The sequence below is a fragment of the Typopeltis vanoorti genome, chromosome 17 (genome assembly GCF_054136105.1).
Source record: "Typopeltis vanoorti isolate ZY-2024b chromosome 17, IOZ_Tvanoo_1.0, whole genome shotgun sequence".
In the NCBI taxonomy this organism is placed as follows: domain Eukaryota; kingdom Metazoa; phylum Arthropoda; class Arachnida; order Uropygi; family Thelyphonidae; genus Typopeltis; species Typopeltis vanoorti.
In genome coordinates, this window is record NC_143565.1 from 63,786,807 (window position 1) to 63,802,123 (window position 15,317).

At 35.3% G+C, this 15,317-nt stretch overlaps 1 protein-coding gene across 1 annotated transcript in view; it reads right to left on the bottom strand.

Annotated features, from left to right (window-relative positions):
• Positions 1-15,317, bottom strand: part of LOC150097445 (transmembrane protein 59-like) — a 99,445-nt gene that overhangs the window by 49,523 nt on the left and 34,605 nt on the right. Inside the window, exon 3 of the mRNA XM_090407199.1 lies at positions 5,135-5,223. Within this exon, the coding sequence (XP_090263325.1) occupies positions 5,135-5,223 (89 nt within the window). The remainder of the gene's footprint in view (positions 1-5,134; positions 5,224-15,317) is intronic.

Here is a 15,317-nt window from a genome sequence, read left to right on the forward strand (position 1 = left end):
TTATTTAGACTTGTGTAGGCTACGTATGTTAATAAAGAACTTCAAATTGAATATTTTAATCAAATGTTTAGTTATGGTAAATGAAGGATAAAGATTAACAAAATAATATGAACGACAACAGAATATCAAGCAAGCACAAAAATATTTTAAACTATACCCTCCAGTCCCCTGCACCCCAGAATCACAGTCTCACAGATGTTTGAATGTTTTTTTACACCAACTTGTTCAGAGTACTCATAACATAAAGCACATTCCTAATGTTTACTTAACATCCAAAACCTGTTCGACTTTAATTCATTTTTATCCTGCTCAAGTTACTTCATATTCCAAATACTGTATATATTCCTGTATATTGATATCTTGCAGTCTGAAGATACAAATATCAACAGAGTCAAGATTTTTCTATTTTTCTCATGTTCTTCCCATATGAATTAATGTACATCTTTATGCTGGAATATGCTGTCAGTGATGACTGGTCTATGTCTTGAAATCCAACAGGTTCTTACCATTTATTATCTTTGTATGTCTCCAAATTTTCCAAAAACATTTCTGCATGTCAGGTATTCATTTTCCACTCTGCTATAGTACGCCCACAGATGCGAGACCCTTTGACACTTCTGCACATGTCACAAAGAGGAGAATCCATTCCGATAATAGGATAATCAATCCGTCTTCTGGGATGAGTTTGTTTATTATTACAGGTCAGAAAATTTAGCTTTTCTTTTACGAACATTGTAGTTTTTAAAGTGCTTGTATAACAGTTGGAAAAAATGTACATAGAGTATTAACAAAATTAAAAAAAGTATAACATAAAATAAAAATTTAACGAAATTTATTTTTTAAGAAAGTTTTGTATAAAATAAAAATAATTATACAGAAAAACAATGATAAGTTTCCTTTTATTCTGGGACTTTTTGAAACAAAATCCGATTTAATGAAGTATTTTCTTTAAAGTTTCTCTTTTCCAAGGAAAATTAATTTTTCTTTCAGCACAGGAATCAATTTCAGAACAGTTGGCACTCTTTTTTTTCGACCACATAAAATTCTTGAAGAGTTCTTCTTATAACGTCTACATCAAAATCATTAAAAGCTATGTTTTCCATGGTTTTCTTTCTCTGGTGCTTATTAAGAGATTAAAATTTTGGCTTACCTTCATCTTTTGATTCCCTACGAATTCTTTTAACAGTCGACTGCGATACACCCGCAATTGCACTTGCACGTTTTATGACTTGAGAAAGGGGCACAAGGAGACTGCTTTCTAACGATTCTTTTTCGCAGAATGTCAGCACATTATTCAATATTCTTTTGCAAGAGCTACTGAAAGGTTTAACATCAGAACTTGTTGACTGTACTGGATCCATTATACAAATTAATATTAAAAAAATTAATGCAAAAAAGCGACAACAAAAATCAAGCTACTACTAGTACAGCGACAGACAAGAAAGCACATGATGGCTACCAATTCGTACATCCTTCATTTCTTTCTCCCCTTCAGCATGAATTGACTATTCTTGGCACAAAGTCAAGCAAAGCTCTAGCAAGTGAGGATGTACTATATTTTGGTCTCCAAGAAAAACTAGCTGTTTCTTAATATCAGCTGCTCTCTCTGACTTGAAAAATCCATCTACCTCTTCCCAACTAGATCCAGACACTAACAAATGTCCTGGTCCAATTGTCTAATTTTCCAATTTGAAATTTGTCCACATCATTTTACTTGAAACTGCTCCCATTCAATAAGTTTATCTTCACATTTAGCAGAGAATGATGCTATCACTCCTTCACTCTTTCTGTAATGCCTGGTACTTTTAATAAATCATTATGTAGAAAAATTATAGCTGTTTTAGTCTTTTTAGTCTCAGTAACACAAAATACGACATGTTGTTTCTATAATTTTTCATCAAGACATCTTATGATGATGTTATCTAACTTCTGTTTTGTTACTGTTTCAGTAGCTAACTTCACAATTTTCCATAACTAGAAAATACTCCAAACATAATATCTGTTTCACAAACAATTACATTTAGCTGTCCGAATTTTGAGAATTTATGTTACCCTTCTACCAATGTTTTGTATATATACAATGGCAGTCTGAAAAGTTCTCGGCCTCGACTATAGATGGCAACACTATAGGCAATATTTTTTTTTGACTAAGTTGGTACATCTGTCATAAGCATCCATGTGAAATTGCAAGTCATTCTATCAAGTAGTTTGTTTTATACAGCTGTCTCAAGCAAAAGTGTTGTCTGTATCCCTTGAAATGGATAAAATCGAGTATCCTGCATTTATAAAATTCTTTATAACAGAAGGTTCATTTAACTGTTCATTAAGAAATGTGCTGCCAAGTTTAAATGTGGCATACTGGCCTTGAAGATGATCCACGCGAAGGACATCCAAAAAGTGTAACAACACCAGAAATCATTGATCAAGTGCACAATATGGTGGATGAGTGGCAAGTCAAAGTGTGTGAAATTGCTGAGACTATAGGCATTTCAAAAGAGACAAATACTGTTGAAATTAGCAACAACATCTGAGCTCAAAGAGTCTTTTCCAAATTTAGCAAAACTATCTCTGCATTAAAAAGGATAAAAACCTGTATGAGGAATCACATCAGTCAGAACATTCTAAATAATCTGATGCTGATTTCACTGGAGGGACCAGATCCAAAAGATTTTAATTACGAAAAAGCTGCTGACAACTGGGCTTCAAAGAAGAAGAGAAGAATTAATGTATAGAATTTTAAAAGCTTTGCACAAGATGGGTGCTGTGCTTGCTTGCAGCAGATCAAAAACGCACTTGCATGAAAATCTCTGAACAGTGCTTGGAGCATTTTAACAAGAATAAAACTGATTTTGTGTGTTGATTTATTACTATGGATGAGACTTGGATTCACCATTACATACCAGAATCCAAACAGCAGTCAAAACAGTGGACAGAAGCCGGTTGTTCAGTGCCAAAGAAAACAAATTCGGTTCCATCAGCAGGAAAGGTTATAGCATCGGTGTTTTGGGATGCTAAAGGCATTTTCTGTATTAATTATCTTGAAAAGGGTAAAACAATAACCTGGAAATATTATTCCAATCTTTTAACAAGACTAGGCAAAAAAATTCATGAGAAAAGACCTGGTTTGCAGAAGAAATAAATCATCTTTCATCAGGAAAATGCATCTGCCCACAAAGGTATTTTTGGCAATGGGAAAATTAAGGCACTATGAATTGTTGGAACATCCACCCTATTCTCCAGATTTGGCTCCCTCTGACTTCTATCTCTTCCTCTCTGGTCAGCATTTTTCTTCGAATCAAGAGGTGATTGCAGCTGTAGAGGGGTATTTTGCAGATCTTACTGAGAACTGCTATAGGGATGGGATAATGGCGCTGGAGTATCGCTGAAAGAAATGTATTAGTCTTCTTCTTCTTCTTCCTAACATGGAATTTAGGCCATGTGGCCTGTTCCGGTCTCATGCCATCTCTTTCTGTATTAGTCTTAAGGGAGATTATGTTGAAAAATAAAAATAATTATTGAAATTATAAATTCATTTTTTGATTGTTAGGCCAAGAACATTTCAGACTACCTTCATATATGCTACCCCTCAAAATGTATCAATGGTTTGTTCACTGGCTTACTTTAAGTGAAAATGGTTCATCTCATGGGGTCAAAGTGTGAAGATGAGTTTGTCATTCTCCTACAGAGATAGAAGGTTTTTTACCTTCCAGAAACCAATTTTTCATCCCACAAAATAAGCAAATCAACTAAAAGAACAAATTCAATTTACAGACATAGCAGAGAATGCAGATAGGATTAACCTATCATAAGCAGTAATGCCAGAACGCTAAAGATTACCTACCACCTAAAAAAAGAAGAAAAAAAAAACATGTTAGTAGGAGTTGAAACCCAATATACTGGTGATAGCCTTTGTTAGCCTGGTTATCTGAGTGGATAGCATCACTGCAATCCATTCTGCCATGCTAGCAAAGTGGAATGAAAATAATCATCTTCGGGCTTTTTCATGATTTTATCATTTTTGATGAATGGCAAAATATCACAAATGGGAGTATTTTTTATTTACAGTATGATAAAAAAGCTTTTCATAAAAAGACCCAAGATCATTATGTTTTGTTCTGTTCATCTGTTCTCAATGCTGAGATTAGTTTGTCATTTAAACTTTTTTTTTTCTTGGTTTATGAAACACAGATTTACTAGTTGTGTGAGATAAACAAACAACTGAATTTTAAAGAGAATACAGATAAGAACATGAATTCATAATTCACAGTCCACTGGGCACTACAGCTAACTTGGAGAATGCAGGAATAATTTGTTGGAAGTTTTCAAACTTGGTTATACTATAAATAAAAATATTAAAGATACCAAGAATTATATGCTTGGTTTAATCCTTTATCCAAGTGTAAGCAAACAGTTTGCATTTGAAATATAATCAGGACATGGCAACTCGTATATAGAAGCTAATGGCCGGTCTGGTTGGCCGAGTGGTTAGCGTATCCGCTCTCCAGCCAAAAGGCTGCAGGTTCAAATCCTGCCATCGGCATGGATGTATTTGATTTCTGTGAAAATACCAGTGGTGGTGTTGGACAGTAGATGGCACTGGTGTAGATGATATGGTTGGTGGATGAGGTTGAGTGGTGGATATGGAGAGCTGTAGAGTAGGTGCCCTCCCTTGATGAGTCTTGGACTCCCTGGAGGTGTCAAATAATAATGACGACTTCAAATCACTTGCCTTGATATCCCATAATGCAAAGCACGTATCTTTATGGGTATGTATAATGCTATGCATTATGGGAAGGGCCACTATCCAGACCGGTTTCAACCTTTATTGAGGTCTCATCAGTGGGAGCCAGACCCAGGGGTGGTACCAAGGTTGAAGTAATGCAGAAGTCATATTTTTATATACAAGTTGCCAAAAGGTGTCACACCTTATTATTAAAATACTCTGGATTAGAGAGAGAGTTGTTGGAAGTTTTTCCACTCGGTTATACTATAAATTAAAGAAACCAAGACACTAATTATTTGTTTTTCTTAATCACACCATTAATTCATCAAGCAGATGAGGTCCTTACTAATACAGGCTATTTCTTCAAAGTTCAAATGTCACTATTAAACAAATGCAACTAAATATATTTACCTTTTGATGTGATATATCAGAGATCTGTCCTTTACAGCCACTGGCACAGGAGTCTAATTCAGTAACATTGCTATATGCTTCTTTACAAGCTATAATACAAACAGCAATTATGAATTACTTTTGGAAGTTAATAACTGAATGTCAACTTCAATGCATAAGATGATCACAGAAGCAGAATATATAATAATGTTCAGATAAGCTGCAACTTCTCTGTGTGATTTACATAATGTACGAATGAAGGTAAAACAGGTTTCTGAACACATACAAGGTAATACCACATTCCCTGTCATTCTACACCTTAAAACTAACAAAAAAATGATCCAATAAACAAGAGCCAAGAAGTTTTATATTCCTGGGATGCAGCCCAACGTAGTTTCAACACAAACACTGCAATAGGTAAAGCAGACACAACTCAATGAATCATGTGATTGCAAATAACAAGAATCTCACATGAAAAGTGAATGGAGTTGTGTTCACTCTAAAACTGACCAACATGCATTTTTATTATGGATGTGTCAACTGAAATGCACATACATCACATCAGCTTTATCAAGAGATTTTCCTGGATTGTAAAATTCTGTGCTTTTTGAATGATTACTTACCTTCATCATAGTGTTTGTGAGCACAGTATTGTTATATAAATAATTAGAATGAGTTAAAATCATAGATTAAAAACTAAAATAATTCTTCTACATGTTTTGCTGTCTTTTGGCTCACAGCATCTTTTAGACTGCAATATGAAACAAAAGAAAGAATATGAAATAAAATAAAGGACCATGTGGGTATGGAAAGTGAGGAAAACACACTGCATCTAGTAGCATGGAATCCATGCACCCAGCACATGGAGGATTACTGGAGAAGAGGATATCTCTCATCCATCTGCATGAAACCAGGCTTTACCCATACCATTTCCGGGATAGGTTTTTGTTTGTTTGTTTTGGATTTAAGGCTGAAGCAACCAAGACTACAAAGCTAGTGTATGAAACCCTGCCACCTCTGTATGAGACTGGCTAGCTCACCATCAATTCAAAAGCCCTTATAAAGGTTCCTCACATACTAGATGAGATTTGAACTCGGGTCTTTCCAACCAAAGGGCTCACTGTTGGCACCAATTGATCTGCAGAGGCTGTCAGACAGGTATTGTCTATAGTTTATATAACGATGTATGCAAGTTCAAGGATATCACTTGTGTACGTTTCACAGAGAGGCAATGTTCACTCACAATGATGTTTTCAATTCTCACAATAAACACATGTGGGCAAATCAAAATCCATCTGCAGTTATTTAGTCAAGACATCAGCAGCAATTTTCCATCACTATATGGGCAGATCATCTTTGGAGACAAATTAATAGGGTCGTATATTTGTCGAAAACACTCTCAGCTATGTCGTGATGATGATGGAGCACCATCCTGTCCTGAGGCCAGAAGGTATCTTGATCCAAGGTTTCCTGAAGGAAGGAGTGGTCGAAGTGGGCAAATTACATAGCACTCTCAGTCATATGATCTTTATCAATATTTCCCACCCAAGTGGGAAATACTGATGAACTCCAGGAACATGTTGAATATGCATGCACTGTGAAAAAACACCAGTCAGCAACTTTCATGCAGAGGATGGAGATTGCTTTGGACATCAGTTTTTGATCCTTGACATTTTGCATTTATGTGCATTGCAGACTGTCAATGTCAAATGCAAAGTTTTTGAATTTGTGTTTATTGAGACATTTCTTTTTGATAGTTTTGATGTACAGAATACACATATCTTTCAAGTTTATGACAGGCATGTAGAACAAATCTATATATAAACAGAACTATTTGTAAATTACCTAATATGGCTATCAAACAACCATTTCACACTAACCTTCTGTGATTACTCACCAAAGTAATGATCACACTATTGTCTGTTCTGCTTTATACATTTACACACATACTCTCTCTCTAGTGATTTGTCAATTATTTGACCTTCAAATAACTGAAGTTTAAATTTACCAACCTTTGAATGGGTTAGTATGCTATATAACTTCTGGAAAAGTGCCATATAATTGTATACCCTCAGTTAACAAACCTTACAGTTATCCATCAAGTAAGCTGATTTCCTGCTGTAGTCAGATAATTGAAAAATTAATGTATAAAGAACTTCAGACTATTACTGAAAAATCATCTAGAGCTGAATGTAGTTATTATCATTAATACTAAACCTCCATGGAGTGAAAATGAAAATAGTCATTGCAGATTGTATGCATCAAATCCGTGTGAATCTCATCCATCTATGCTTTAAACTCTTCAATGTCTGCATTCACCATGCTGTCAGGCAATGCATTCCACTCTCAACTTCTCTATGCAAAGAACCTGTTCCTCATTTTCTTGCTCACATCATCCTTATAGTTCCCAGGGATGGTCTCTTGTTCTCTCCCCTTCTCCCATTCTATAAAAATTTTCACATTAACTAGCTAACAATCCCTAACTAATTACTGTAGTTTTCCATGTATAAGACGATACTTTTTTCTAAAATTTTAAGACCAAAAATTTAAGGTTGTCTTATTCACTTGGGTGGGGTGGGGTGTGTGTGTGGGGTAACCAGTTGAGACACCTGTGGCTGCCATGGCGAAACTGCTGGCACCTTGTCTCTGCAAACAGGCTTCCCCAATCACTAGCCTCTGTTAACTCTGTCAATTGACATCATTAACGGCTGATTCTGAATAAACCAATCAGAACTCTGAAAGCATTCATATACATCTGTAACTTGTTGGAGGGGAAAGTTAATGCATTAACAATATTTTGTGCACTAGCCCATAAAAATATCCGAAAATAAAAAACGATTGTCATATTCTTCAAAATTCAAGTTAAAAGTCATCGATATTTCCATGTTCTTGTGTGTAAACACAAGAACATGGAAATAAAGCTTCAGAGACAGTTTGGACCTCCTCCTACTGAGTGTATGATTAGACAGTGGAGAAAACAGGAAGAACAATACTCAAGATGCCAAAAAAAAAAAAAAAAAAGAAGAGGGCCTTAAGAGGAAAACCAGCAAAATGGCCAAACTTGGAGCAGAGGCTTAAGACATGGATTATGGAGCAGCGCCAGAGTGGGATATGTGTGTCAACCAAGCTTATTCCATATGAGGCAAAAAGGTTTGCAAGAGAAATGAACATTGTTGATTTCACAGGAAAGGCAAAATGGCGCTTCAACTTCATGAGGGGAGAGGTGTTGGTCATGAGAACACGAACCAAATTAGCCCAGAAAATGCCACCAGCTTATGTAGATAAAATCCAACAGTTTTACTCCTGTCATAAAACTTCGGAAAAAATATGCTTTCGAACCAAGTCAGATTGCAAACATGGATGAGTTGCCTCTCAATTTTGGTGTGCCTTCCAACAGAACTGTTGGAAGGCACATCATAATATGAAAGTGGTCAAAACAGTGGCAATCAAAACAAGTGGTCATGAAAAGACACTATACTTCTGTCCTTTCATGCTGTGAAGATGGTACCAAACTGCCTCCTATGCTCATTTTAAAGAGGAAAACATATCCTAAAGAGAGCATACCACCTAGCGTTCTTGTCCAAGTTCATGAAAACAGCTGGATGAACGAAGAGATCATGGCTATTTGGTTTGCAAAGATTTGGTCCAGAAGACCTGAAGGGCTCTCAAAGAGGCCAGCTCTGTTTGTGTTTGATCAGTTCCGAGCACATTTAACAGAAAAGACAAAAAGGGTTGCAGCAGATTTGCGAACACAGCTAGCAGTTATTCCTGGTGGACTTACAGGTCAGCTAAAGCCACTAGATATTTCTACCAACAAGCCCTTCGAACTCTGATGAAAGAAGAATGGAATAAATGGATGCAAAAATCAGGTAATAACTTGACACCGACAGGAAGAGTGAAAAAACCAACCATTACTGAGGTATGCAAATGGGTCCTAAACTCATGGAATGGAGTCAAGCAAGAGGTGGTTGTGAAGTCCTTCAAGAAATGTGGAATCAGCAATGCCATGGATGGAACTGAGGATGATCTCATATGTATAGACAAGTGACTCAAAAGACAGCAATGATGCAGTAGAGCTTAAAGAAAGTGATATGTCTGGAAGTGATGAAGTGATGAAGAAAATGATATACCCAGAACTGAGAGTAATGCATAATTTCTTAGTATGCATCTTAAAAATATTACTTAATTACTAAATATACTTTGAATAACTAAAAAAAATATCAAATGTAAGACTATTACACTTTTTTTATATAATGTTCGCCAAGTAGCTTTATTTTATTATCCTACATGTTTCGCCAATTTTTTTCCTATCGGCATCTTCAGGGAATACAAACTAGTAAGCTATACGAAGGTAACAGACTAGGTTATAACTGATGGTTCTAATTCATACACAAAATTAGTATCGAACGAGTCAATGCGTGTGTAAATAATAGTCAAGAAAAAATTCAACACAAATATCAAATGTGTTCTGTTTTATGTTTAAAATATTGATTTCTTAAATTTGGGTTTGAAAAAGTAGGGTTCACGGGAGTGTCATCACAATCACATTCCCTCTCCTCCTGTTCACAATATTTTGCAAATTGTCTTCTCTCAATTTGTCATCATTGCACACATTCCAAAGGTCAGTTACCGCTTCAGTCAATATGCTCTGGCCCTTTCTAATGTATCCTCATTGCCATGAAAACCAAGTGACCAAATCTATGCAAAATAATCCTGAAGTGATGACTTCAGAACATGCAGTGACCCCTGAACTTTAGGTCTTTGCAACCACCACCCCAGATCTCTCATCTCCTCTATCTCCTTCAAAATTACCCTAACAAGTGTATATTTTGCATCCCGTTGTTGCCTACCAAATTTCAGAAATTTACACCTCACAACATTGAAATGATATTTCCACTCACCTGCACACACTCTATACAATCTCTTCACATTCTCCTGTAAAGCTGCAACATCTGTTAAACATCATTCTTCCAATTTTGCGTCACCTGCATACAGTTGCATATCTCAAATGAAGTCCATCCCAATATTGTTAATATAGAAGTTAAACAACAGTGACCTCAAAGATCCATGTAGCACACCACTAGTGATTTCCTTTTCCAGAATACCACCATATGCAATTTGCTGATGCCTATTTGACAGCCAGTCACTTATCCAACTCACTAATCTAGTATCCAATCCCATCTGTTCCAACTTTAGTTACCAACTTGCTGTGTATCAATTTATGAAAAGTTGTTTGAAAATTAAGCGTTTCCTTGAATATTCCTTTTTAAAACATCTATAGCAGCATTTCTCAACCTTTCTCTAAGCCCAAGGACCAGTAAAATGCCTAAAACAATTCTACAGACCACTAAGTTACAGTGTCGTAGCTGGGGAGGGATTCGACCTGAGCAGCACTTTTTTGGCATTTAAGAAATCATTCCACACTGTCTATAAAACAGCAACTGAGTGATGAAATAGACTTTGACAATGACATCAACGATTTTGCGAACAGAAAAGCAAGAATACTTGCAAGTTTTACATCAAAAATAAACATAGTGCTTTAATTTATTCTCTATACGTCGTTTTGACTTTTTGTAATTTTTTTAAAAACCTATGTAGGAATTACCAACATTTAGGGAAAACTGTGCCATTTATAACATAAGTCTAAAAGCATGTTTTGAATACATATGGAAACATAATTAATTAAATTGGAAGTAAACGATTAAAAGTGTATAGTCATTGAACAAAGTTTTAATTTTTATTAAACAAATAAATAATATGATATAATTATGTTACCACTTTTAATGAGATGGTTGAGCTTCTCGGCCCTTGCAGAGTTGCTGGATATCTGGCTCAATATTGGGCAACTTCAGTCAAAGATTGGCACACACACACCTAGACGATTTCTGTATTTTGTTTTTATTTCAAGGAGCAATAAAAATCCTTTCTCACAAAGATAGGTTGTAGAAAACCGTATGACGATTTTCAGTGCTTCAGATAATTTGAGAAATTCACTTCTCTTAAGTCTACTATTATTTGAAAGCTCAGTTAACTGTTCTTTTTTCGATAACGAAAGATCATTCTCATGCCTGCAAGCCTGAAATGGATCGCGAGCCAACAGAAATTTCTTATGAAAGTTATTCAGAAAATATGTTTCAAAATTCTGTTTCAGATTTTTGAGGTGGTCACAAACCCTTTCCAGAAACTCAGAATCGACAAAATATCATTTTCCACTAAAAAGGATTCCAATGTTGGAAAAGGTGCAAATTGTCTGTCTTTTATGTAATTAATCCATAAAACAACCAGTTTTTTCTTGAATGTGCTTTATTTTGTCGTAGGCATTCAAAAATTACACTGAAGGAAGATATTTAGTTCTTTTAATTTTGAAAAAATGACTGAAAGATAGGATAGTATTGATAACCATGCTTCATCGACAAGGAGTGATGCAAAATAGAATTGCATTCATTTACAAATAATAAAACTTCATGCCTTAATTGAAATAACCTTGTTAGTATTTTGCCCCTGGAAAGCCAGCAAATTTCAGAATGAAGCAAAAGATGTATATATTCACTACCCATTTCATCGCAGAGTACTGAAAATACCAGGTTATTTAACAGTCGAGCTTTAATAAAATTAACTAGTTTCACAGCGTTGTATAGCACAGATTTAAATTATGGTGGCATTCCTTATGTATGACACATCGTAACCAATTCATCTCCTGAGTTATTTGCTTGACCATAGAAACAACCTCACTATGCCTGCCTGTAAGGGTGTGAGCTCAATCCGAACAGAAGCTTATACATTTTTCCCACTGGATCCCTTTGTGTATTATGTGATTAATGAGAGTGTGAAATATTTCTTCTCCAGTTGTTTGGGATGGAAAAGTTCTATAAAACAGAATATCATCAATGTTGTCATGCGCATATCTTACGTAGCATAATTCTGTGTATCATTTGTAACATCAGTAGTCTCGTCTATATTTGTAACACACAATAAGGGCTCTTCTTAACTCTTTCGATTAACTGAGATTCATATCATTAATCCTGCGTCCGACAGTGTCATTTGAAAGAGAAATCAAATCAAATTCTTTTAGTAACTTGTTGCCAAACATAGTTTTTACCACATCTTTTATAGCTGAAAGTAGCAAATTTTCCTCAATAGCATCAGGTTTCCCTGTTTTCGCTATTCGCAAACTTAAGAGATAGAATGCTTCCTATGCCTTGCTAATAATGGAATCAATGGCCGAAACTATATCTTTCCCATGAGTTAATGTCCCTAAGCGTCGCTGAAAAAATACAATTTTCTTATTTTTCACTTCACAATGTTTAGTATCTAAATTTCTAAATCTCGGAGTTTTGCAGGTTTCGTGCATTCGTTCGACAACACTTCATAACACAAAACACATTGTGGTTTCTATTCACTTTCATCTCCACATCAAGTAAACCCAAATTCCAAATACGAAATGTTATATTTCGTACTGTATTTTTTCTTTGAACTGCTTGTTCCTTCTATTTTAATAGCATTAGATTTACTCGCCCTTACAACACATGTGTCACAATTAGGGTTAGCTTCACCTGCTTCATTTGCTCTTCTTTTCAAAGCCTTGTCCTAAGTCACTTTTCTATTATTAAAAAAAAACGTTTCCGAAAAATATATAAATACTGCAGTTAACTCAGTCCAAGTATCACTTAGCACTTCTGAAGATATACTAAGTCTTGGTTGAAAGAGGGAAACCTTCAATAATAAAAATCAATAAACAACAAGCAATTGGTTGAAATGTGGATAACACATGTTCACTTCAAATCCGAAAAACAGGAAGGGAAGGTGGAAGCAATAAAAGTATATTGTTCTTCACTTCACACCTCTTATTATTCATCATTCTGCCTCTACAAATTAATGTAATGCCAGAATAACAAATAATAAAAGAGGGGTGAAGTGAACAACAATATAGTTTTATTGCTTCCACTTTTGAATTCTGACCCTATTTGTTGGTTTTATTAAGTCTCCATTTGATTTCAATAATTTTTACTTACCTATTCAATTTAATTTCGTTTGTTTGGATAATTAAAAAATATATATTTATTTAATTTAAGTCTGTGGACCACCTGTCCCCATTGTCACGGACCACAGGTTGAGAAACGCTGATCTATAGCAATATTTTCTTTCACTTATCAATACTTATTCCACTTTGAAACTTCATAGTTCCACAATTCCTTTTTCGTAATATACTATTTATTTTTCTTCCGACTGTCACATAAAAAAAAACTCAATTTCCTCCTGAATCTAAACATCTATCAGCCTGTGTTCTAAATTCTTCCCGAACACTTTCTTGTTCATATCCGTTACTCTGATACCGAACGCTGTTCTTGTCAGCTGTCAATCACACATCAAACTTCTCGGCGAGCATGTGCACTCCATGAAAATGGCAAGCGAAAAACTAAATATAATGGCTGACATGCTGTTTCCGTTAGCATAATGAGGATGTCTCTTCAAAACACAACACTTGATAATTTTAAACTACAATAAAATTGTTTAAAGTAACAACTATCAAACCCAGTAAGTACATCAATTTTTTAACTTCTTTACATATCACTTTGACAAAATAATTTCAATAACAGGCAGATTGCAAGTACCGATAATGCGTATTATGAAACCAAAACTAATAAATATACTAACATAAACCATACGTAAAAATACAATAAAATGCCGATAGTTCTTCGGCATGAAACTGTTAGATTTCGATCTCCGAGTTTCGTATCCGGTTTTGAAATAAAAATAATGAGGGATTTATTATCCCTTAACTTTGTTGAAACCTCCTGAAACTTTTGCTATGACCTTTGAACTTCAATTTCCTATCCACCATAATGTCAAGAGCCTTAGCCTCATATGTTTTATGTAACATAACCCCACTACTGTAATATGCTCTTCAAAATCTTATCACACTTTGGTGTGATAAGGTTTCGACTTTATGCTTACTAACATTAAACTGATAGCCATTATCATTCATCCAAATTTCCAACCTATACAAATGATTCTGTAGGTGCTGGATATCAGCAGCATCCCTGATTGTCCTACTTATCTTTGCATCATCAGCAAACAACTGCACATCAGTTAGATCCTTCCTAATGTCTTTAATGTATAGATTGAACAACAATGGTCCAAGGACCAAACCCAACAGTATACCATTGGTCACCTTAAATCTGGCAGATTCACATCCCCCATATACCACTTTCTGATACCTATCCACTTATCCAAGCAAACAGTTTTATGTTCCAATCCCATATTTTCTCATTTAATCAACAACTTTCCATGTGGTGCATTTGTAAAGTCCAACTGTATCCATTCCCTTTATCCAACTCAGCTATAACAATATTATAAAAGACAAATAAATTGCTAAAACATGGCTCCCTTTAGTAAACCCATGTCATTCCCTGCAGAGTATAGCTTGTCTGTCAACTCTTTTCTGTATAAGTTCTTACTAACTTCACTAAAATCTTCACCAATACACCAAAGATACTGACAGTTCAGTAGTTAGAGATATCGGTTTTTGAACTGCTCTTGAATAACAGAGCAATCATACATTCCTTCCATTCCTATGGTAATTTTCCTGAGGTGAGATTCAAGTTATACAAGTATGTCAAATGCCTAGTTAATCCGTGCTGACATTCCATCTGTCCCTGTCTGAGTGCTGTGTCCATTAAAGTCATCAATGAGAACTATGGGCTGAGACAGTTGCAATATAAGATTATCAAATTCAATCTTGTTTAATTCATAATCCATTTGGAACATTCTGTAATAAGAAATCCCATGGATAGGGGAATGGCTACTGCTTCCAGAACAGTATTAAACTGGACATGATGAAAAGGATTATGACTGGTCACTAGGACAGCTACACAACCATGAGCAGGACCATTTCCAGTTCTGTCTTCATGAGCAACAGTGAAACTTCTTGAGGCAGTTGCAATACAAGATTATCAAATTTGATCTTGTTTAACTCATAATCCATTGGAAAATATATGGAATATTCTGTAATAAGAAATCCCATGGATAGGGCACTAGCTACTGCTTCCAGAGCAGTATTAAACTGGACATGATGAAAAGCATTGACTGCTCACTAGGATAACTACAAAACCATGGTCAGAACCATTTCCAGTTCTGTCCTTATGAATAACAGTGAAACTTCTTAAGGTGCAGTCTTCACTGGGTTTTAATTATGTTTCCTGAA